Source organism: Choloepus didactylus, chromosome 9 (assembly GCF_015220235.1).
Source record: "Choloepus didactylus isolate mChoDid1 chromosome 9, mChoDid1.pri, whole genome shotgun sequence".
Lineage (NCBI taxonomy): Eukaryota > Metazoa > Chordata > Mammalia > Pilosa > Megalonychidae > Choloepus > Choloepus didactylus.
In genome coordinates this window covers 99,317,745-99,343,421 of record NC_051315.1, presented here as the reverse complement: position 1 = coordinate 99,343,421, position 25,677 = coordinate 99,317,745, and the positions used below count along the sequence as shown (strand labels likewise).

The following is a 25,677-nucleotide window of genomic DNA, read 5'->3' as shown; positions in this document are numbered from 1 at the left end:
TAACTTGTTCATGGTACCTGTTTATTACTTTGTGATATGTTTCATTCTTGTATTCTGGTTTGTTCTCTTGTTTGTTGGTTTATTATTATTTTTAGTCTTGGTCCCTGCTGTCTAGGTTTATATGTGCCAAAAGGTAGAATATTTGATAAGTATGTAATATTAAGATACAAACTATAAATTTTCTCCTTTTCTTAAGATTTTCTATTTTATGTATAGAATTATTCAACAGACAAGTGATGCTTTAGGCATTCTGAAGTTGTGCTTTTGAAATTGAATCATTTCTTTTCCTTTTCTTAATTTTAGGAAGTTTCTGAAACAGAAAGGTGATTAAATTTGGTGAATTATTTTATTCATGTGATTCCAATGAGCCAAAGGATCTATAATCCTGCATTCTTTAAGACTTCATAGGCAGGAAACATCAAAGCCATCATTTATACTCTATGGACCGAAATTCTTTTCATTTAGCTAAAAATTAGATGGTAAACAAACCCTAAATAGACATGCTATATTTTAGAATATAATATTGGTACAGCAAAAAAAATAATTTATCTAAGTCCATATTTCAATATGTCAGAAATACAATCAGATCTCTTCTCTGTTTTCCATGAAATACAAGGAAAGCTTATTTTTGATGCATTGGGACAAATATCAAAAATCATGCAAAATAAAATATTTCATGGAGAATAGTATTTCAGACAGTTTATATTGTTAATGAAAATATCACAGAGTTTTCTGAACTCAAAATAAAACTGAAAAGCTTTAAAACTTGGTAAAGTCTTAAGAGGCCAGTTGTAATGAAAAAAAAAAAAAATACCAAGTGACACACATTAGCATAATCATACATGAAAATCATAACATCTTATATCTAATCAACACATCTGCAAAATCAAAGTTTTGCCTACTCACAAAAATGCCACCAAAAACATGTATGCAAAAGGTAAATGTAAACACCAAATAGTATTCTTCAAGGTACTATTAGACCTTAGAAATTATTGTTTTCACAATGTTAGATCCTAATAACATAATACTTCCCTTTGCAAGGAACAGATCAGCTAATAAGCGTAAAGATTATTTGGTTATTGTTTCACCTTTTCTACTTATTATTATTGTGCTTTCACCCCTTCTAGTTGTCATTTGTTCTATAAGAACTTGCAGAATAACTTAATACTCAGCTTCAAATGAGGCAGCATGGAAAAACTGAAAAAGCAATGTGCTTCAGATCAGGTGATCTGCATTTTATTTTTGGCTCTGCCACAAACTAGCTATTAACTCTGATAATTCACTTAATGTTCTCACTAGTACAATGGCAGGACTAGACTGAACTGCCTTTCTGTCTCAGATCTTATGACCACAGTTATGATGAATGGGTCTGATTAAAGCTTCCAGGAAAACAATATCTCTGTGCATATTTATCACTGAAAACATTTGAAATGTTCTAGTTTTTTCTTCTTCTCTTACAATGGTGTTGCATACCTTCACAGGAGAAAATTTCCATTGAATTCCATAATAAGCAACCATGCTTATTATGGACTAAAATTGAGGGTTCTTGACATGGAACTCCCAATAGCAGGTGGAAATTCTAGTCTTTTATACACAGATCATCCATTTTTTTTTTAACACCCATAACATCCCATAACCCCCATCCCTCCCTGTTATTCATTTACTTTTTGTCCTCATTTTTCTACTCATCTGTCCATACACTGGATAAAGGGAGTGTGAGCCACAAAGTTTTTACAATCACACGGTCACACAGTGTAAGCTATATAGTTACACAATAGTCTTCAGGAATAAAAGCTATTGGGCTGTAGTTCAACAGTTCCAGGTATTTCCTTCTAGCTATTCCAATACACTAAAAACTAAAAAGGGATATCTATATAATGCATAAGAATAACCTTCAGAATGACCTCTAGTCTCTTTTTGAGATCTCTTAGCCACCGAAACATTTTGTTTCATTTTGCTTCCCCCTTTTGGTCTAAGAAGGCTTTCTCAATCCCATGATGCCAGGGCCATTTTTACCATTGTAAAACAAACCAAAATAATTTCTTTTAGTAAGTTTAGCAGAAATAACTTGGGAGAAGAAGTACCAGAAGAGTTTTTATATATGATGAAGGAATATGAAATAGAAAATCTTTTTAAAAATCCCTGAGCACATGGTTTATGCTATGGAATCCTTTCCTTTTTTTGGGGGAGGGGGGGCGCTTTGAATACTTTTGGCTTGAGAAATTGAAGCATATAATCCAGCATGCTTTAAACTGTGGGTCCACAGTGGATAACTTTAGCAAGTGCAGAATGACTTCACTGGCAATGCTTTCACATATCCGTTCTTAGTTCCTACTCACATGGAGAAGCTGAATTTCTTACTGTTTCAGGAATTCGTACTTCAAATGAAGAAAATAACCAAACATATAGGTTCATTTCTGACATTCTCAAATCAATGGGAGTTACTATATTAGCTTTTATTTTTATCAATTTGATCTTAGTCAAAGGGCTGTAGTTGGGTGAAATTTATCTTTTATGCTCATGTTCATGAAAAAAGGCTGTTATTTTCATTATGCCTCTTAAATTTTTCTCCCTAACAAAAATTTCTTTGCAATTAATAAAAACAAGTATTTTTAAAACCCTCACACTACATCTATACAGAAAAACCTTCACTTATGGATCGTTGTGGGTGTTGCTCAATCTTTAAGGCAAGCATTTGAGGAGGGCCCAAACATTGTACTCAATAAAGCAAATGTCACTCAAACCAATTCAGTCTTGAGACGAATATACAATATGCAGTTACAGAAAAATCCTTGGCACCTCACACAGGTGCTGAACCTATAGCCAAAAAAGTAATGAGTGTCTCAATATCTTGAGTTCATTACCTATTACTCTTTGGCAAGGCAATACAACAAACGAATACTGATAAACTGAAAATCAGCACTAATGTATAGAATTTCATTTCCTTTACACATTCCCAAAAGGAAGGGGCATATTTATTGAGTGCCTGCTATGTGACAAAGGTGTGCTGCCTTTCAAATAGATGACAGTCAATAAATATTTGCTAAATGGGCAAAAATTAAAGTACATCCATTCTATGTATCTTTTTAAAAGCACAATAACAATAAAATTTTAAAATCCACAATAAAATATTAAAAGGTTTGATATCTATTGTTTCCTATTTTACTAGTATATTAATAGACTTTTCTATTGAGGCTGAAAAGATATAAATAGCCATTATAGGTACAGCTAATATTCAGTTATCCTAAAATTACTTGACTTTCTATGGAAATCTAATAATTCACAACAATAACTGATCTTAGTTCATATCAATTAATGGCTTATTTTAATTGAGATTATAGATTTGATAGGACTTTATTAATTGTAGAACCAATGGATACCTTTATTTTCATTGAGAATTAAAAGAGTAAGTATACAACAGGAAAGAAACATACCAGAATACTTATATTGGTTATTTCGGATTTGTGGGATTAAGGGTAATTTTAATCTTCTTTTAAATCTTTTCTGTATTTTCAAAATTTTCTACAATAATCATGATACATGAATGATCAAGTTATTTTTTTTAAAGCTAGCATAGAATATAGCATCACATTAAATGAGGAGAAAACAAAACAAACTAAAGGACAGCTGTGAATGCCCTCTTCTCTAGAATGTAGCTTTTACTTTTGCCTCCAAATAAGTTTTCCAAGGATAGGTGGGTAAAGGAGTGGGGAAAAAGATAGAACCAGACAATTAAAAATTTCACCAAAAGAAAATTGGTAAAATCTAGGCACATCGAGATATGCTCATCTGCTCAGTCATCTTTATACGAACCTATCTCAAATATCAATTGAGGAAATAGCATCTAGATCTTTAAAAGAGTCACAGACATGCTAAGGAAAGAAAACTTGGAAAGAACGAAACTTTGCTTCTCTTGTTAGAGCCTAAAACTCTAAATCTAACTTCTGAAGGTGGATCTAAGAATTTTTTGTTCTTTTTGTAAAGTAACAAATGACTAAATGTAAAAGTGTAATTGGTTACCTTTTAGAAATAGAAGAAGGAGAACAGAAATAGACTGTGAGGGTGTGTTTATGATTCTTTGAGAATTTTGATTGCATGGTCATATTTAAGCAATGGCAAGAAATGTATTTTAACACATCCACTATTACTGAACAATTCACATACACTGAATCAGCCCACATATCTTCAGGGATTGAGGACTATAAATATTCATATGCTCTGGGGTGGGTCATATTTTCCCATATGAATTATACTGAAATTCAGAGAGTTTTAATGATCTTTCATCCAAAACTAAGCAGATCAAAACAATATTATCTCTATGTATTTTCCTACCTGTAGGAGAAAAGCATGACAGTTATTTACAAAATACCATTAGCAGTACTACACACACACACAAAACTGATGTACAATGTCATTAGGGTATACCATTATTCCCAGTAATTCACTGACTTAATAACAAACGTAGATTTCTCAGGTACAATGATATAGAAGTATATTGTAAATCTATTACAAACTTACGGCTCTTCTAGATCTTTAGGGCTGAAAGTCATATGAGGGGATGGGCAGAATAATGAGAAGATGACTACCACAGTCACGATGACTCGGGCTACATGATAACGTGATGTAGTGGAAGACAGCACTGGTCCTAGCCCCATCTCCCACTAGCTGGATAACTGTAGTATATCACCTGCCCTCAGGGCCTGGGCTTTCTCATCTGCAAAATGAGAGGCTGGTTCTGGATGGTCACTGAGGCTCCTTCCAATTCTAAACTTCTAATTTCTTTCCTCTTAATAGCTGATCAAAACAAAGATCCAGATTTGTCATGTTTTCTTTGCAGAATTAAGGTTTTGTGGAGAAGTCCAACTTGTTACTAATCAAGAGAGTGTTTCAAAGGAGAATGGAAGGTTACAACTTCCCTCTGGAGGGATTCAAGTATTGAGGAACTTCCAGAGCCTCCTTTCGGTAAAAGGATTGTATCTATTAGAAAACTGGTATAGCTTACACAAACTAAAAAAAGAAATAATGTTTGTGATCATGGATAAAGAATGAGGTTTAAAGAAAAGAACCTTGAAGGAAGGATATAGGTATATTTACTTCTTTTCAATCTTAGTTCTAGAGTGAGAAAGGAATTAATTCAAACACATTTTTTTTCAATATGACATACACAATCCTTAACTCTGCAGCAACATGAATTATACATTTTAATGACAAACAGAGATATTCTTATGTCTCCTTCCAGATCTATTATGTTCTTATTTCGGTGCCATTGAAAGAGTGCCAATGAATTCAGGATGCAATGAATTGATACTGAAATCACACAAACCCTTGGGTCCTTCATCCTTGGGCGGATGAAGGTTTCTAACTGGGTCTCGGATACTGCAGTCGGTCCCCGCCCATGTGAAATCACAGATGCAGGTGGCTTCATTACTACACACCTGTGAAGAAGAAACCATAAAGATGTGGCATTTGTGATGTACTATGCATAATAGTGGTAATAAATATAAAAGAAATATAGGAGGCAGGGGGAAGCTTTAAAAATCTTTTGAACTTCTTAAAGAAGTTCCCCACAGTTTTGAGCACTAGTAAAGGGGAAAATATGTACAGATCAAATTGTTGATGGTGTTTTTTTTTTCTCAGTTAGTTACAGAAAAATAAAGATAAAAAGGAAGAAATTTTAAAATTAAATTTTAATTTTTCATATTGGTATTATTCAAGGACAAGTATGTGACCATGCTGTTTTTTCAGAAGTTGTTGACATTAGGAACATACTTTAAAAACATAATATACTTAATTCAACAAATCAACAGTACTGTGTGCCCAATAGGCACTGCTAGAGATTCAAAGACCAGGAGGCATAAATCAACAATGCACTGTGTTACCTCACTATGTCCAACACCAAGCTCACTGCTCTTTCTGCCAAGGAGATCCGCCCCACCCCCCCCACACACCTCCCTGCCTACGTGGTATCACTCTGCTCTCAGTCAGCCAGCTGGAAAGCCCTAGAGTGATCTTTGTCTCCTCTCAGTTCCTCTGGGGACCAAGCAGCATGCTGGAATGGACTTGCAATTTAGATGAAATAAAAAAAAACATCCGCAAAACTAGAGACATGTGGTGCTTAAACCCTTATCTCTCTGTGAAATGCATCCAGAGACAGATTATTAAAAATGATAAAATCAAACTTAAGCTTATTGGTATAAGGAGCTTTTTAATCTGAAATGTTATAGTACCATGATTATAATCAACAAGACTGAATTGGACTTTTTTTTTTAAACAAGACAAAAAAGTAGGAGGGAGCAGTAGGGAAAAATTAAGAACCTTTTTTTATAGATTGAGTTTTATTATACTATTAGAGCAATAACCGAAAGGTCTGCCAAGGGATTTTATTTTAAATTAACAACTACTGAGCACTTACTATGTGCCAGGTATGTGTGCTAAGTGCTTTAAGTATAGCATCTTATTTGATCCTCAAACACAGTGCCCTGACAGCTGAGAGGTTAAGTGACTTGCCCAAAGTCACCAGGATACCAAGCAGCAGAGCCAGGATTCAAACACAGGATATTAATCTAGCTCCAAAATCCACACTCTCAATCACTGCCTGCCCTTTGAGCCTAAGAAATCCTAAGTTTTGTGGTCAGATGCACACTTAGGCCTTTCCACCTTGTTCTACTCCATATCAACTGCCATATCATGGATTGTCTTTACATTCATTCCAGCACCTACATTTTATATTATTCCTCTCAGTTTCCTCACATCTCTTTTTTTCCCCATTTCTGAAGTGTAAATAAATTTTGAGAAATATTCCTTTTGCTGAGCTCAATTTAAGTAATCATTGAAATCTGATTTGGGATATTAAGCCTAGGTCTACCAGTAAGACAGATTGCCCAAACAGGTTGTTATGAGGATTAAAGTTATGTGCAGGTATGAGTAGAGAGGATCTTTTCTGGCTGGCAATGGTCCAAGCATAATTTTACAACTTTAAGCATGTGAATTATATCAATAATCCAGCCTCTAGTCTGGTGTGATCTTGTATACATAGATACTCAGTGTGCATGGTGAATAGCTGGGAGTGAATTACTGAGAGGGTTTAAAAGTTATTTTGAATGGTACAAAGTAGTCACATGGGGACTACTGTTTGTTTAGAAACCGTATCAATTTTTTTCAAACTTCTTAGATGCCAAGCTTTGTCTAGAGAAGGTGATGACTATAAATAGCCAGTGATAAAGGGAACAGCAAAAATAAAACCATATTAACACATGTGGGTGTTATTCCTAGCAGATAAGGGTGCTAGGGAATTGTCATAGCCAGTGCAGAGATATTGGAAGCAACCACAGAAGGAGAATGGCTGGACTGGAAGTCTAACTGTTGAGAACTTTCATGATGCCAGACAATGAAGGCTCGAGCTGGAACACAGATGCCAACTTACCCCATGGCCTGAACAGACTTTGCCCTTGGAATCGAGTGGGCAGCTGCTCATATTTAGGGCTTGAATCTGTAGGCACTTCCGATCTAAACACATCATAGATGGGCCACATGGTGTTCCATCTTCTACATAGCCCATGTCTGTATCATCATCCAAAACCACATGAGCACCACTAAAAGGAAAAAGATATTCATAAAACCATCAGCACCACACGTAGAAATATAAGGTCAAAATGAATGAGGTGTGCTAGCTATTTAAAATAACTTGAAACTGTTCTTCTCTATTGATTTTTAATTCTAAAATTTCAAAGTTAGGGACAGCTTAAATTTGAATGATAACCAGTGTTAAAATAATAGAGTAGTCTTGCTGCATATTTTACAAATATACTAACCTAGCTTTGAAGGATACAAATGCATTCTAGGAAGGAGTTTATTGTCTAAGATGGTGTTAGAATTGCCTTTAGATCCATTTAAAAGACAGTAAAACATCATTTGACCAAGACAGGATTACTTGATTTATAAACTTGGCTCAAAATTACTTTTGGATAACTCCAACTCTTATACTCACCAACATAAAATGAAGGTTTGCTACTCCAAGGTTGCTACTTAACCAAAAATAAAAAGTTGCACATGTGGAGACCACTTCTATAGGGGAATCCAAAAGTATTTTGGGCAATAACAGTACTATTGGAATGAGAGCACAGCATCTGAGGACCACCTGACTACTTTGAAGGGAACAATACTTATTTAACATATGACTCCCTGGCTTAAAAAATAAGCCTCATATTTTTTGTGCTTTGTATTCAAAGACAACTGGATATCAAATGTTTGCCTATAACTATGAATAACATTTTAATAAATACTTTCTATATGTGATTGTATTTCTTAACCCATCTTTTAAACCAGACAAATATTACATAGAGTACAGGTTTTAAACTCTTTTGCTTTTTGTCATAAAAAGAAACACACACACAGAGTATTCAAATAGTGACATATACCAATGCTCAAAACTTTAATCATGGGTCAAAATGAATACCATAATTCTACTCTTAAGATTATGAAACAAAGACCGCCTCACTATTAGTACCTTGTATGAACACTGAGCAAATGTTTGGTAATTTGAAAATCAATATACAACTTTGTTTTTTAAATGACTCTCAACATAAAAGGCTGATGGTAAAATCTAAGTCAACTTTCCTCTTGTGAAAACTAGAAAAATTTCCTTTGATTTTTCTAAATTTGTAATCTCATGATTGTTAGGTTTTCCTACATTTAATGTTACCTGCAGTCAATCACCCGGCCTTGATGGTAAAAGGAAGTTGGAATGATCTCACCCTGAAGTTGACCAATACGTGGAGCTCGAGTAAGGTTGGTACAGAGTAAAAATCCACAGAACACATCACTGAACATGTTAAGGAAAAAAACAGACAGAAGGAATCAAGCTCAAAAAATTAAAATGATTTTCAAAATTTAAGGTATTCGCTTTCCTTCTGAACAACATTTGTTGTAGATATTGTTGGTCGGCCATTGCATTGCCCCCACCCCACCCCCACCTTGCTAAAAGAATCACTGTTTTGTTTGGGGCAGACAAGAGTTCAGGCCTGAAAGATCGAGTGTGACTGGTGTCTAAGCTGGTCACGGCTCTCCCATTCCCTGCACCCACTTTCCCAGTCATCCGTCCTCCCCACCCCCTGGAACTAGAGGTGGCCTCAGGACCCAGCTCTGACTGCAGAGACGTAAGGTACAGTCAACTTGGGAGATACTGGGGAGAATTTTGCTTTCTGGGTGAAGGTTTAGGTTAGAGACTGACGTGGAGAAGTCCTTTTGCTCCTATCCAAACTTCCTACATTTGAATGTGGAGTTTTTGCATCTACCATGCAATCATATGAGTTCACAAGCAAACAGATAAAAACTCAACAGGTTAAAGATTACAGAGCAGAAGGGTGGAAAGCATCTGTGTCCTTCATGAGAAAATGACCATGAGGACACCCACCTCTAGCCTATTTGTTAAGTAAACAATGAATTCCTAAAAATTGGGCAAAGAATTGAACTGGCACATCACAAAAGAAAGGAAATCCACATGTAATAAATACATAAAAATGTGCTAAAACCCTCTGTAATCAGGGAAATGCAAATTGAAACTGCAATAATATAGCAGTTCACCCCATTAGAATAGATAAAAGTAAAAAGTCTGAGGATATCAAGCGTTAGTATGAACATGGTACAACAAAATTCTCATACATATATTACTGATGGTAGGGTATATTGGTACAACCATTTTGAAAAACTATTTGGCATCACCTGGCAACAATGCAAATACACATCCTCTATGACCTAGCAATTTTTCTTCTAGATACCGGCCCTAGAGAAACACGCACACATGTGCACTGGGTTACATGGACAAGAATGTTCATAGCAGCTTAGTTCGTAAGAGGCAAAAAAAAATGGAAACAGCCCAAATGCCTATTTAACATAGAACGGAGAAAGAAATCTCAGTATAGTCAAATGAAGAATTAAAATGAAACAAATGAGCAACAAAAATGAACAAAGACAACTAGGTACAACATACAGGACTCTTAAAAAATGCTCAGCTTAAGAATCAAAATACAAAATAATACATGGAGTATTATTCCTTTTATATAACCTAACCAAAACTTTGGTCAAAATATGTTGTTTAGTGATGAAAATTCTAAAGAAAAGCAAGAAAGTGATTGCCAGTAAAAATCAGAATGATACTACCTCCAGGGGCTGGGGGGCAGGGGACAGTTGGGATGGGAAGGTGGAAGGAGACATTTCTGGGATGCTGCAATGTTCTATTTGTTGACCTGGGTAGGGGTTACATGGGCATTCATGCCATAATTATTTGGTAAACTCTATATTTGTGTGTTATTCACTTTTCTGTTCATATATTACAGTTCACAATTTTTTAAAAGTTGCCAAAAAAAAAAAAAAAAAAACCACACTCACACACCCACACACACACACAATAACTTTCTTCAACTCTTTAGTGGTTGGGTATTGATACCAGATTTCCAAAAGCTATCTTTTACAAGGATCTAGTCCAATGTCTCCCAGAGTTTTTAAGTCATAGAGGCATGGAGAAAAGGATCAGATTTGTCTAGGATGCTGGGTTAATGAGCGGACCTGATCATATCCAGAGGTGCCTAACCCCATGGATTCTGACTGCCCTCAGGCCCCACTTCCACCTACTCCCTGGCATCTCAAGGACTAAAGGATCAACATCTCAGAACGTTTGCAACCCACTCACAAAGTGGGAAACACAACTGTTCTCTGTTATTTTGGTTTAATTTGAAAGAAATTATGGACAAAGATTCGTTTCCTTCTAAGGCCTCATCCACCTTCAAAGACTACATGGAATTATCAAGTTTCATAAAGTACAACCTAGAGATCATTAACTGGTAAAATAAAACTTCCCTTAAATCTTCACTTTGATTTAAAATTGGGAGATGCCTAATGCTATGAAATAAAAAGGGGGAGTGCCAACCTATAATTTCAAACTTAATGGTCCCATAGATCCAAGTCATAGAAATAACCTCAACTATTAAATCATGATTATAATCTTCCTCAACTAAACAAGGGGAAATATCATCAATGCACTCTGAAAGTATTGCATTTCCTGAGTAAAGATACCTCCAAAATACACTGATTAGTTGCTTTTAAAAAGAAAAAAAATCTCTCTGGCATGGCTATTAGATGCCTAATTAAATCATATGGTGTTACACTTGTGAAATGGTCAAAAATATATTTCACTTTGAATGGTCCCTGGAATATTATCTATAGAGTCTATATATTTCACATGTTAATCTCTGTGTATACTAGTACATTCACAGGTCTTATCTTCCAGCAGAAATTAAAACCTAAATATCAATTTGTAATACTCTGGCAAAATATCGCTTTAAAACAGGGATCAAGTAAGATACAGCATGTGAGAAATTTTCAGAATTTTACAGAAATGGTGTGTATGCACCACAGTAACAGTTTAGTCTGTGGCTATTTGGCCTATAGATATACAAATGTGTTTTTAAAATACATACTTTAAAAACGTAAATAGTGAACATTCATGTAACAACATTTATATTGTGTCCATTGCCCATTTCACATTTGAATCATGCAAGTCTAGTCATTAACGCCATCAAAGTTGACCACTCACTGTTTGCTGCACTGGATCCATCGGTCTCCATCCTTCCCACAATTTCCCTTCTCTGTGCCTTCTGTATTCAGTTTTTCATAACAGAACTTGTCAGACCCTGCAGCCTCTTTTGGAGATGGGCAAGAATAGAAAAGTTATTTAGTTCTCTTTGTTATCCATAACCAGCAGTGGCCTAGTAAATGTTTAAAAACTGGCTCTCCAGAAAAATAAACTCCTGATTTGTAGCATTTGCCAATTTCCATGGTGTAAACACTCCATGGCTAATTTCAAGCTATTGGTGTGATGCCTACTGGCATGCAAAATTCTCAAGAATTTAACAATTGGCTCTTGTGAGGCAGTTCCAAAATACCAGTGTTTTTAACTCAAGAACCAAACTCTCCCAATTTCTCTCAGTGAGTTTGGCAGTTGGAGGTAGTAATGACTACTTGTAGCAAGAATTAGTGAAGTGACATACAGAAGCTAATAAACATTCTTAATGGTTTTATTTTTACATTAGGAAATACTATAAAGTCTTAGCCCATTCAGATTTTATGTTGGCACTTGAGTTTTGATATCTAAACTTTGAAAAGAAAAATATTTCTCTATTATCTTTCCCCTGTCAAAACTGAAGTCTCAAATGTAAATCTTTCAGTTAATGCTATTTGCCAAACCCTGAAATCACTTATGCCAGGGTCTCTGTCCTTTATGTATGCTTTTTTTTTCCTTTAGGGTGACCCCGCTTCAGCCAGCAAGGCAACTGCAAATTCCTCTCTTGCAGTCTGTCCCTAAAAGTCGTTGGAGAGGCATTGTAAATGACAGGAACACAATATCTGTACTAACATGTAGGAAATGTACTGAAAATCCTGACCATGCACCTGCAAACACGTAGAGGGGAAAACAGAAAGCTAATTTAGGGATAAATATTTAATCCCCAAAACAAAGTAAATCACGCGAGGGTCTGGATAATTAACACGACTGCACTCAACCCAGTCTTTGCAAGTGGATGCCACAATCACTGAGTGGTTCTTTCCTCTGATGAAAAGCCTCTGAATTGAGCAGTTGTTTTCTGTATTTATTTTCATGACTGAGAGTCGGACTTCTTTTTATTCTCACCCTTTTTCTGGGTGTTTTGTTTGTTTGTTTTGTTTTGTTTTGAAGCATCACTCTAAGCTGTACATGTTTCAGCAAAACTGGCAAGAGAAGAACACTATTAAGAGAAAAATGCATGTATGACCATCAGACAGGAAAATGTGACCTACTTGCTCCCCAGATGTACTGACACTGGTTGTCCCGGGTCTTGCACTCCCCATTGTAGCAGCGGCCCTAGGGACAGCAGTACACATGTGATGAGGCTCAAGGAACCAGTTCTGTTCCCACAAAATTTTTACTACAAGGTCTCCTTTAGGTCATCTTAATTTTTCTTTTCATTCCATACCCTAATATTTTTACAGAATCACAAACATCTTAAGAGAAGCATAATAATCGACAATCATAAAAAGGAATGAAGTTCTGATATACACTACAGCATGGATGAACACTGAAGACATCATGCTGAGCAATTAAGGCAGATATAAAAGGACAAGTATCACATGATTCCACTTACATGAAATACCTAGAATATGCAAATTCAGAGACAGGAAGTAGATTATAGATTATCAGGGGTGTGGAGAAGGGCAGTGGGGAGTTATTGCTTAATGGGTGCACAATTTCTGTTTGGGGTGATGAAAAAGTTTCCATAGTGAATGGTGGTGATGGTAACAAACTGTTCTAAATGTAATTAGTACCTCTAAGTTGTACACTTAAAAGTGGTTAAATGGGAAATTTTGAGTTGTGTATATGTTAGCATAATAAAAGTTTTTTAAAAAATGGACAGTTAAAATTTAAAACTCAGAACAATAATATCATAGTATAGCTCTTTAAAGCCCAAATTTAACAATTTAAAATTTTATAGAAAACAAAAACTAGTATATTTCCTCAAGGGATGCCAAAATGATGTTTATCTTCTCTGATATGTGACTGATCAGGATATAAAACAGCTTCAGAAAAATATCATGTTCAAACAGATTGTCATATTCTCCCATAATAGACTGATAGGCTAAAATTATTGAAAAACGGTCACAGTTTAATAAATTAAATTCCTAATTTTTCAACCATTACGTTTTTCTTCTTTTCTTCAGTTTCCTCTCAACAATTTGCCATAAGTTGAACGTATTTTTTTTAGTATTTGATATGACATAGAACCACTCTAAACTGGAACAACAGTGCAACAATTTACTGTTGAGTTGAATTTCCCTAAGAAGTTACATTTATCAAAAAAGAAAAATAAAACTCCCAAACTAATCCTTTTAAAATAACATTTAAACCTTTGAGTCCAGCATACCTGATTTTGATTGCATGAATATCCATCTTGCTTATGAAGATTTGGTGGGCACTGAAAAACACAATCTTTTTACTAAGTGTTCAGCATATCAAATACCTTCAAATAAAACATACAATGATATGAAAATGAAAAAAATGTAAGCATGGTGCATATATCATTAGGAATGTTTAAAAAAATGTGGAACTACTTAAAAAGGTTATCCAAATTAATTCTCCTATTATTTGTAAAAAAGTAGATTAGATCCATGCAGTGGAAGCTTTTTATATGTTTCTCTGTTTATCATGAGGTGGGTTAGAATAACAAATTAAATTCACTTCCCTTTAGAGTTAAAAGTAGAAGGGATTAAAATGGACAATGAAGGAAATGAATCATCTTAGTAGGGTATACACATTCAGAGACTGACTAACTTACAAGACCTTGCTCAGCTCCATGAAAACATCAAATCTGCATTTGACACCCATTACACTTACCTATGGGCTACTGTACTGAAAAAGAAGAAATATCAGTTCCCTGCCTTTCACCTCAATGAAAGCGCTGTACCTCCATTACCTTTTGGATTTCTCAAACCAATAGACTAGTTACTAGAAAGATTTGTGGTATGATAGCTATTTCTTTTTACAGGTGTATTCATCAAATCATTTTTTAAAGTGAATTTCATTTTCCCTAAAAGCTATCCTGAATAAGTTAAAATTTTTACTCTGACTGTGCATTTTATTTACCACATTTAAGAGAGCTAAAAAAAGTTTTAGTTTAGGTTAATAAAAGCCAGTTGCTTATTGCTGAAATTTAACAAAGGACATTATGGGATATCTTGTGTTCTCTGAAGTCTTAAAATAGGAGAACCATAAATCTGTGTACTTTATTCTGGATTCAACATCTAAATGCCATTCCAGGCACCAGTTTTATGATATACAGAATGGTTTGCTTGAGGCAGGCTTCAACAGTACAACAGCATGTAAATGTGCTTATTTTAAACTGTGTTATACCACACATTTAGACAAAACATTTCAGAGCGTTAAAACATTTCCCACATTTTTCAAAAATATCTTTACTATATCACCCAGTATGACTTGCCAAGAATTTTTCTTAAACGCACAAGTTTTTTTGCTTATTTTGTTACAAATTATGAATTTTAAAAGTAGCATAGAAGCATCAATAAACATTAATACCAAAATTAAGCCAAAAGGAAGAAAAAAATCCCAAAAGGACATTATTGAGACAAATGAAAACATTGGAATATAGACTGTAATCTTTATATCAACATTACATTTCCTGAATTTGACAACTATAGTTATGGTGGTTATCTAAGTGAATACTCTTGTTCTTAGGAAAAGCACATGTAAGTATTAAGTGTTCAAGGAGCATGATGTATAAAATCTGTTTTCAAATGTTTGTAAAATAGATGAATAGATGAATGGATGTGTGGGTGGGTGGGTCAGTGGATGGATGGATGGATCAATGGATAGATAGATAGACAGATAGAAGGAATGATGGAAAATGTTTGTCAAAATCTTAAAAATTGGTAGATCTGGGTATCTGGCTGGGGGTGTGTTGGAGTTCTCTATATGGGCTTTGTATTATTTTTGCAACTGTCCTGTAGTTTGAAATTATTTCAAAATAAAAAGTTTATTAAAAAATAAGCCAAAAGCTACTGATAATGTAGAAGAGATAAAGTCGTAATGTTGCCTATAAATATTGATTCTCAGATACACAGAGATTCTCGGAAGTCCCACTTTTTGTATCATTATTAACATTAATTAAATTAAAAGTTCACATCTTTTACAATGTAAAAGAATATTTTGAGAGGTAAACTCCCTCTACGCCAATGATCTATTTCATTTCATTCTAGTCATGTTATGAAATTGTTAGTAAAAGAACATGTGATTCCAATATGTCACTGAGAAAGTAATTTAACAGTATAATTTTCACCTTAGACATATAAGATAAAAAGAAAAACTTTGTTTTTAATTAGATAATAGAAAATTAGGTTAAACATAAAGCCCTCATTATAAAAGCATTTTTCCCAGTAAATTCTATGCCAATTTAAGAGTTAAAGGTTAAAATGTAAGAACAATACCTTTGAAAGGGCTGAATACACAAAGCCAAAACCATGTATGATGGTTATAAAAATAGTAGTATTCTACAAAATGGAAACTACAACTCTGTGAAACAGAATATCAGGACTGTCAACACACTTGTCATTAAACACAGAACCCACAATTCTTACACTGTCACTACATTATTGGAAAATTACAAAAAAAAACTATTTACATATTTAAATATAAGAAACAGATGTGCATGAAGTCATAAAAGAAAAGCCTGCACATATTTCACTGCACCATATCCTTAAAAGAGTTCATTTTAATTGAGCTTCAGATAATACATATCAAGTACTTTCAAAAAGTTTAATTAGGAATCTTTTTTTCTCTCTCCTCATGTTTCCTTCCAGTGAAGGGAACTCAGCATAACTGCCCACTCTCTGCTCCTTTAATCACTTCCTCCCTGAGGTGAAGTGAGTGACTGATAAATTTGGGAAGAATAACTGGGCATTCTGGCTCACTTCTGTCATTCTTCTCTTGAGAAGAGTGAGCCTACTCACGTGATGCATGCATCCTCCACTGCCCTCCATGTCACGCAGTGTGCAAGAGCACGTCTCTGCAGGTAGAGGTCATGGCAGACTTAATTTTGTCAGTAAGTAACCTGCTGTCACTGGATAGCCATAAAGAAGTCCATATGGCCCTCATATTAAGCTCTGGCCTTCAATTTAGTTATTATCAATAACAAAAGTGATATTTTGACCTCCAACTTTACTGTGTTTATTGGGAGCTCTTTGGAAACCCTAATACCTGGTAATAGGTAATCCCACTCCTGAGACTTTATCCAAAAGAACTAAATCTGAACAAGGAACACTTTCTAAAAAATGCACAAAAATGTTCACTTCCTTGTTAAATAAGTAATGAAAAACTGCCAGCAAATCATCCACCACTGGGTACATGTCAACTGACATACATGGTAGACTCTCATGCAATCACAGAAAGGCTATTTATAAAGACTGTAATATTATGGGAAAATGCTTTTGCAGTAATATTAGAATGAAAATGAAAGTAACATGAAATCCACAATCCTTACCCTGGCCTACCATACAAGTCCCCATTGCCCTGAATCTTGCTTTCTTCCTTGAATCTTTTCCACTATTCTCCAACCATCTGTGCTTTCATTCAATTTGTTGAACAAACCAAGCTTCTGGAATTGCTGTCTTCTGTCTTGCCACTTGTATCTCTACTTAAACACCACCTCCTCCTGGAGGATGGACCAATCCCCCTGATAAAGAACCCCACCCATCACTCTTTTCATCTAGCCTATTTTATGTTTAGCACTTATTACCACCTAATAGTTTTGTTTACTTATTTGCCTTTCTATACCCAGAAGAATGGAAGCACTGTAAGAGCAAGGACTTGTCTATCTTGTTCACAACAATATATCAGCATTTACAGCAGTGTTTCATGTACAGTAGGAGCTCAACATATTTTATTTGCATGACAAATAAAGGCTTAATATTATAAATTAAAAAGCATAAAATAATGTAAATAAGGAATGCTGGGAGGCAACCTTAATTACAATGTTAGAATAATTACCACGTTAAGAAAATCAGGCCAAAGCATATAGGCCTCTGCAGCCAGGGTTGTCTATGTGGAGAGGGGTAAGAACAGTGCTGCTTACTATTTTCTACATTGGGCTTCCATCCGAAATTTTGTTTAAAGAAAGGGTTTTGGCCTCTTTTCCGGCTGGAACCATGGAGGGTGTTGAAGAGAAGAAGAAGAAGGTTCCAGCTGTGCCGGAAACCCTCAATTAAAAGTGAAGGAATTTTGCTGAACTGAAGATCAAGCGCTTGAGAAAGAAGTTTGCCCAAAAGATGCTTCGAAAGGCAAGGAGGAAGCTTATCTATGAAAAAGCCAAGCACTATCACAAGGAATATAGGCAAATGTACAGAACTGAGATTCGAATGGCTAGAATGGCAAGAAAAGCTGGCAACTTCTATGTACCTCTGGAACCCAAATTGGCATTTGTCATCAGCATCAGAGGTATCAATGGCGTGAGCCTAAAGGCCCGAAAAGTGCTGCAACTTCTTCACCTTCACCAAATCTTCAATGGCACACTGGTTAAGCTCAACAAGGCCTCAATTAACATGCTGAGGATTGTGGAACCATATATTGCATGGGGGTACCCGAACCTGCAGTCAGTGAACGAACTATCTACAAGCGTGGTTATGGCAAAATCAATAAGAAGCAGATTGCCTTGACAGATAACTCTGATTGCACGATCTCTTGGTAAATATGGCATCATCTGCATGGAGGACCTGATTCATGAGATCTATATTGTTGGGAAATGCTTCAAAGAAGCAAACAACTTCCTGTGGCCCTTCACATTACTTTTCTCCCAGAGGGGGCATGAAGAAAAAGACCACCCACTTTGTAGAAGGGGGAGATGCTGGCAACAGGGAAGACCGGATCAATAGGCTTATTAGAGGGATGAACTAAGGTGTCTACTATGATTACTTTCATAATCTGGTCAGTTAATAAACAGTGACTGCATTCAAATTAAAAAAAAAGGGGGGGGGGGTTGCGTGTTAACCAAATGTACTGTTTTGGACATGGGGACCAGGAAAGAAAAATCAATTAGTTGGATATGGATCAAATAAAGGGAACTAACTATCCAAGGGAAAGTTGAAGAAATTTAGGTTCAAAATAAAAATTAAAAAAAAAAAAGAAAACTGGAGAAACTAAGATGGCGGCTAGGTGAGACAGGGCGAAAAAATACCTCTGTGAAAAACACTAGATAAAACCAGAAAGTGACCCTGAATACCGGTTACAGCAATGCGCCAGCTGGATGAGGTCTCCTAGTTCCAGAGGGGCCATATACTTGGTAAACTGGGAGTCTGCATTCTGCAACGAGTGAGTAAGCTGGCTGGAAGACCCGCAGCCGCGTGGAAGTCTGGGGAAGCCAGGGTTTGGCGTTTGGAGACCGACGGGATCTTTTAAAAAAAAAAAAGGGAAAAACCCAGGAGCGGCTGCAGTTGCGATAGTGGGAACCACGCAGTAAAACACAGCAAGAGGGGGCTGGGCCGGCTTCTCAGTGTCTGGCCTGGAAGATAACCCACTGCAGATGCCCTCGGGGATGGGGAAATGGAGGGGAGAGCTGAAAGCAGAAAGAAACCCCACGGCTAGCAGCTGGCTCCCCGGAGGGCTGGATAAACTCCTGCCTGGGGCCGTGCCCACAGCCCAGAGCCCCGCCAGTTGTCCCGGAGCTGGGAAGGAGGAACTGTACGAGGAGGGGAGGGTTGAGATGCCCCATTCGGCCATCTTTGCATAGGCTGAAAGTGCCCCTCCACGGCCCGGCGGCCCAGGGCTTCCCTTGAGGGACGGTGCGCACTGGTGACATAGCACGGCATTCTCTCGGCAGAGGCCCTGGAGGATCATGGCAGAGAGGGGGGACTCACTCGGAGAACCCAGGGACACTACGCCAAGCCCGGTGGTTTGTGGGACAGCGAGAGAGAGGGTCTGGGGCTGAAATGAAATGAAGGCTTAGACTCTTGCAGCGGCCTTGAATCTCCAGGAACCTGGGGGATTTGAATATTAAAACTGTCCTTCCTCCCTGGCCATCTGTACACACGCCCCACATTCAGGGCGGACGGCTCCAGCAACACACCCAAACTGAGTTCTCCAACTGAACCCCACAAGAATCATTTCCCCACACACTGTGGGGACAAGGTGGAGACCTGACTTGAGGGGTATAGGTGACTCACAGACGCCATCTGCTGGTTAGTTAGAGAAAGTGTACGCCACCAAACTGTGTTCTGAAAAATTAGATTGGTATTTTTTTTTACAACTTGAAAGAACCCTATCAAGCAAAGCAAATGCCAAGAGGCCAAAAACAACAGAAAATCTTAATGCATATGATAAAACCAGACGATATGGAGAATCCTTCTCCAAACACACAAATCAAGATATCTGAAGAGACACAGTACCTGGCAAAATTAATCAAAGATCTACAATCGAGGAACAAAAACATTGCAAAGGATTTAAAGGACATCAAGAAGGCCATGGCCCAGGATATAAGCAACATAAAGAAGACCCTAGAAGAGCGTAAAGAAGACATTGCAAGAGTAAATAAAAAAAAAGAAGATCTCATGGAAATAAAAGAAACCGTTGGCCAAATTAAAAAGACTCTGGATATTCACAATATAAGACTAGAGGAAGCTGAACAACATCTCAATGTCCTAGAAGTCCACAGAACAGAAAATGAAAGAATAAAAGAAAGAATGGAGAAAAAATTTGAAAAAATTGAAATGGATCTCAGGGATACGATAGATAAAATAAAACGTTCAAACTTAAGACTCATTGGTGTCCCAGAAGGGGAAGAGAAGGGTAAAGGTCTAGAAAGAGTATTCAAAGACATTGTTGAGGAAAACTTCCTAAACCTTCTACACAATATAAATACACAGAGCATAAATGCCCAGCGAACTCCAAATAGAATAAATCCAAATAAACCCACTCCGAGACATATTCTGATCAGACTCTCAAATACTGAAGAGAAGGAGCAAGTTCTGAAAGCAGCAAAGAAAAGCAATTCACCACATACAAAGGAAACAACATAAGACTAAGTTGTGACTACTCAGCGGCCACCATGGAGGAGAGAAGGCAGTGGCATGACATATTTAAAATTCTGAGAGAGAAAAATTTCCAACCTATTTTATCCAGCAAAACTCTCCTTCAAATTTGAGCGAGAGCTTAAATTTTTCACAGACAAACAAATGCTGAGAGAGTTTGCCAATAAAAGACCTGCCCTACTTCAGAAACTAAAGGAGCCCTACCAACAGAGAAACAAAGAAAGGAGAAAGAGATATAGAGAATTTTAACAGACATATATAGTATCTTACATCCCAAATCACCAGGACACTCATTTTTCTCTAGTGATCATGGATCTTTCTCCAGAAGGGACCATAAGCTGGGACGTAAAACAAGCCTCAAGAAATTAAAAAAAAAAAAAAAAATTTTTGAATATACTCAAAACACATTCTCCAACCACAATGGAATACAAATAGAAGTCAATAATTTTTGAACTGTAACTCCACTATTTACTTCCTACATGATACAAAATACACAAACTCTAATGACAAATCAGTGGCTTTGAACTCAGTGTAAAATATGTAATTTTAGACAACTATATAAAGGTGGGGAAATGGAGGAGTATAAGAACTAGCTCATGTGTCCTATTGAAGTGAAGGTGGTATCAAAGAAAAACAAGATTGTTATGGATTTAAGAGGTTAATTTTAAGCCCCACAGTAAACACAAAGAAATTATCAGAGAATATAACCATAGAGATGAAAAGTAGAATACGGGTTAAGAGAAATGGGGAAGGGGCAATGGGGAGTTAAGAAATGAGTGTAGGGTTGCTGTTTGAGGTGAAGGGAAATTTCTAGTAATGGATGGTGGGGAAGAGCATTACAACATCCTAAATGTGATTAATCCCACTAATGGAAGGCTAGGGAGGGGGTGGAATGGGAAGATTTAGGCTGTATATATGTTTCCACAACTGAAAAAAAAAAAGAAAAAAAGACAGTCTAAATAGATGACAATTGAATTTCAAGGATGAACTTGGATGGGATCTGAGGATGGAGGACAGGAGGCTCAAAGGGACACAGTTGAGACATAAGGAAAAGGAAATATAGAATGTAAGCTTTGTATCATTGTTGAATCCCCTGTACTTCTTAGCTGCGCTTAATGGGATTGCATAAAAGAATGTTCTTGTTCATGGGAAGTGTATACGTGAATTATAGTGAATGTTCAAGGATGTGTGCAGCTAGCTTTCAAATGTTCAGAAGACAGAGCAATAGATGATGGATGATAGATAGGGAGGGAGGGAAAGAAAGAGCAATGTGACAGCATGTTAAAGTTGGTGGATTGAGCTATCGGAGGCGGGGGTCAGGGTATGATGGAATTCTGTGTATAGGGTTAGTATTGTTTTTGCAACTGTTCTTATAACTTCAAATTTATTTCAAAAAAAAAAGATAGATGATAGACAGATTAGATAGATAGATAGCTAAAATGATATTGCAAAGGTGGAAAAATGTTACAATTGGTGGATCTGGGTATCTGGGGAGGGTATGTTGTAGTTTTCTGTAAGGGATTTGTATTATTGTTGTAACTGTCCTGTACGTTTGGAATTATCTCAAAATACAAGTTTAAAAATTAATTGATTATAATAAAACACACACACAAATGAAAAAAAAAAAAAAGAAAAAAGAAAGAAAACTTTCCTTAAATTCAGGATGAAGAGCTAGAAATTACTAGAAAACAAATCAAATCAAAACAAAACAACAACAAAAAAGCATATAACACATGTAATATATATAGAAAGCTTTGAATTATGTATTTACAAACAAAATGTATTAACTAAAATTCAGTTTGCCATACCTGACCAGAGTCTCCAGTACAATATTCAGTAATATCACAACTATTCACAGCATCCCGACATTCATAGCCTCGTGGCTGAAACTACAATTCAACATTCACTAGTTAGAGACTAGTATTAACTTATATTTTAAGAACTTAACATTCTTATAGTCACCAACAATCCACATACTCTCTCATCCCCAAACTCTTTATGAATTAGCAAGATAGCTGCAGAATAGAAACAAGGCCCAGGTGCCAGTCTCTGTACTAAATATGAATCATCAACCAAGGCATTTTATGTTCATATTTCCAAACCCACTGTCTCAGACTATTGTTTTAGGAAAGCAATGAGATGGCAAGCATGTAAAGAAGAAACACTGGTTTGGCTGAAGACAAAATAGCAGAACACCTGATCTCTCTAAAGACCGATGTACATGCCCAGCCTTCACCAATTTATCTACTGGCTTGGATATTAATCTTGCCTTAGTTAAATACACAAAATCAAGTCTCAATGAATTCATATGAATTACTTTCAGTGGTGTCAATGAATGACTACCATATTCAGGGCATTCTGCTTATCTGAGGAGGGAGTAGATAAAACATGAAGGAAAAAAACTCATTTCCCTCCAGCAACTTATAATCTGGTAGGGGACATAAGGCAGGCAAGTATAAGCTAAACCAGAATCTTCTGGAATACCATAATGCATAATATCCCTTGGTATTGAAGAAAACAATAAAATCATGTAATATTATGGTTTTAGGAATATTAAAGGTTTTTTAGGTGAGAAAAAGGAGGTTTAAAAAGATGACTCTTCAAAAACTAACTACAGGCCTCTTTATATGGAAGTGACTCTACATGTCTACATGCATACAAACTGTGTATGTACACATGGAAACATATAAATAAATTACTTCCTTCTCTAGCTCTGCTGCCTTTATAGAAGACTTAAAAAGCCAAATGTGAAAATACGAGCACTAGCTTTTATGCTCAGAGTCTAACATAAATTAGGGTAAGTCTTTAAAAAGAATGTTGTAATTAGGTCATATTATTAAAAAAAACACCACAGGAAATGTCCCTCTTCTATTCAACAATTTAATTTGATTTTCATTGGTGTCAGTAGGGCAACCTTCAATGTTTATTTGGAAGTGGTAGAAGTATATTTTCTTAAGGAATCCTTGGAAGATAGGGGTATAAGATGGTTGTTAGAGAACAATAGTAAAGGCAAATGTTATGACCCACAGAATTTGGCTGGATTTACACATTCTACAAAATTGAATGGCTGAAAGGTACACTGTTAACCAACAAACTCATGACAAGCTATTCAACTGCTTACACAGTGATATATTTGGCTAATCTGGCAAGTAAGAGAAAGATGAAATGATGTCAGAGAACCCACCAGACATGAGGTATTGTTACAGCAGGGTCCATCGCTGCAGTGTGCCCCATTGGAGAGCGAGCATTTCTTACAGCACAATCCGTAGCACTCCTAGAGAAAACACTTCATGTGAGTATGTGAGAAACCTTACCCACTGGTCATCCACCATTTACTCCACACATGATTTATGCATAATCCAAACAAAGAGACTTATACAATAGTAAGCAAATATTTTAGGAACAATTAATTGTTTTAAACAATGATAAATGCTTTCCTGCCACAACTCTCAGCAAAATATAATCTTCTATAAAATGGGCTCCCTAACAAAGGCTTATGCTTATTTTTCAGCAGATACCCTACCTGTGGTTAGCTCTAGTATACTATACACTTAATATTCTAATATAGTTTCATAAAGACAAAAGTAATACTCCACATGGAAAAAAAGGGTTATGATTTGGTAAAATTTGCCTGAGATGAATATGAGCTATGAATTTTTAAGAGGTAGGAAATCTGATTAGAAGAATCCATTAAGTTTTTTCAGACAAGACCATAAGGACATGACTAATTCTAACGTGTCTAGGCTGGGAGCTCAGAAAGAAAGGCAGCAGGACCACAATGCATGATAGCACAGACCTCTTGCTAATGCCACGCTTGTTTGTTCTGGGTAAGAGCTGTACTGAAGGTAGAGAGGGTCTTTTATACCTACCACATGGAAACCACAATCACATTCCTCTCCAGCTTCTACATATCCATTTCCACATTCAGTGGGCTCAAACAGCTGGAAGAGATTAGGAAAGGAAAGGAGAAACATTTTAATTGATCACAGAAAATCAACACACCACCAGGAACACACACATGATCCTATAATCAGCTATCATGTGGTATTCTTCTGTGATCTGTTGTCAAAGGTATCGTATAAATGATATCTGTGTGGGAAATTCATTTATTAATAATACTTCCACAACTTCTAAAAAGCATACCTGAAATTGGGTAATATGTCTTGGAGAATTCTGTAGCTGTTTGGCCTGTCTGGTGGTGGGCTCCATGGATGAACTCTAGCATTATAGTTACTTTTTATGGAGGTAAGCTGTCAAGGGGAATAGATCACCTTTCGTATTTGCTAATGGAGCTAAAATGTACTGCTAGTAAGACTCACAGATATCTAATGTGTTGACTCGTCTTAAGGCAGCTGATGAAGACATAAAAATTACCAAAAAGATAAATATGCTTCAGTCACAGCCCAATGTAATATATACCACCAAGTAATTGCAAATAAATTTAGAAAAATTTTGCTGGAAATCCATGCCCATCATTCTCATTGAAGAGAAATGTGCACTGTCTGAAGCATGTGGAGTAAACGTGTAGACACATGCATGGATGTAAAGAAATATCTCAATCATTCCTGGAGCAATGGTAGAATCAAATTTCTAGAATAATCGCCCCATTGGTGCTATGAATTTGCTTACCAGTTAAACTATATTACAGACCTGTAGCGACAGTTTATTAATTGTGAGAAACATTTCTATTTTGAATTGCCTGGGGGCAGGATTTCTTTGTGTATTACCATCTGGTCTGCATGAAGACTAGAACAGCACATCGCAATCCAAATGCTTGGAGCAACGAATATGAGAGAGAGAAACTACTTCCCCAGCTGCAATACACACCTCAAGGAAGGGTTGCCTTCCACCGAATCCCTCTGAGAAAGACCTGATCCCCCTTCCACTTCCATGAGCAGAAAATTACCATAGAAAGCAAGGTTACTTAGGTGGGACTTTCCTCTGGGGCGGTGCAGTGAATTAAGTCATCAGTTCTAATCTCTGTGGTGTTTTGGTCAGCAGGCAGGAGAAAATGGAAAAGGGAGGGACAGACTGGAACAGGACTAGGGCTTTCATCAGGAC

General features: G+C 36.4%; 1 protein-coding gene and 1 long non-coding RNA gene across 3 annotated transcripts in view; one reads left to right on the top strand and one right to left on the bottom strand.

The window, feature by feature from the left end:
- ADAM23 (ADAM metallopeptidase domain 23) overlaps positions 1-25,677 on the bottom strand; it is a 166,427-nt gene that overhangs the window by 17,245 nt on the left and 123,505 nt on the right. For both annotated transcript variants that reach the window (XM_037849407.1, XM_037849408.1), the window contains exons 16-24: positions 24,486-24,557; positions 23,801-23,890; positions 22,425-22,505; positions 13,950-14,000; positions 12,829-12,892; positions 11,591-11,696; positions 8,702-8,821; positions 7,424-7,592; positions 5,324-5,435 (exon numbers count right to left, since the gene is read on the bottom strand). In XM_037849407.1, the coding sequence (XP_037705335.1) occupies positions 5,324-5,435; positions 7,424-7,592; positions 8,702-8,821; positions 11,591-11,696; positions 12,829-12,892; positions 13,950-14,000; positions 22,425-22,505; positions 23,801-23,890; positions 24,486-24,557 (865 nt within the window). The remainder of the gene's footprint in view (positions 1-5,323; positions 5,436-7,423; positions 7,593-8,701; positions 8,822-11,590; positions 11,697-12,828; positions 12,893-13,949; positions 14,001-22,424; positions 22,506-23,800; positions 23,891-24,485; positions 24,558-25,677) is intronic.
- The window catches only part of LOC119544186, a 29,469-nt gene that overhangs the window by 1,302 nt on the left and 2,490 nt on the right, over positions 1-25,677 (top strand). The window contains exon 2 of the long non-coding RNA XR_005218784.1: positions 8,680-8,787. This is a non-coding gene — a long non-coding RNA (uncharacterized LOC119544186). The remainder of the gene's footprint in view (positions 1-8,679; positions 8,788-25,677) is intronic.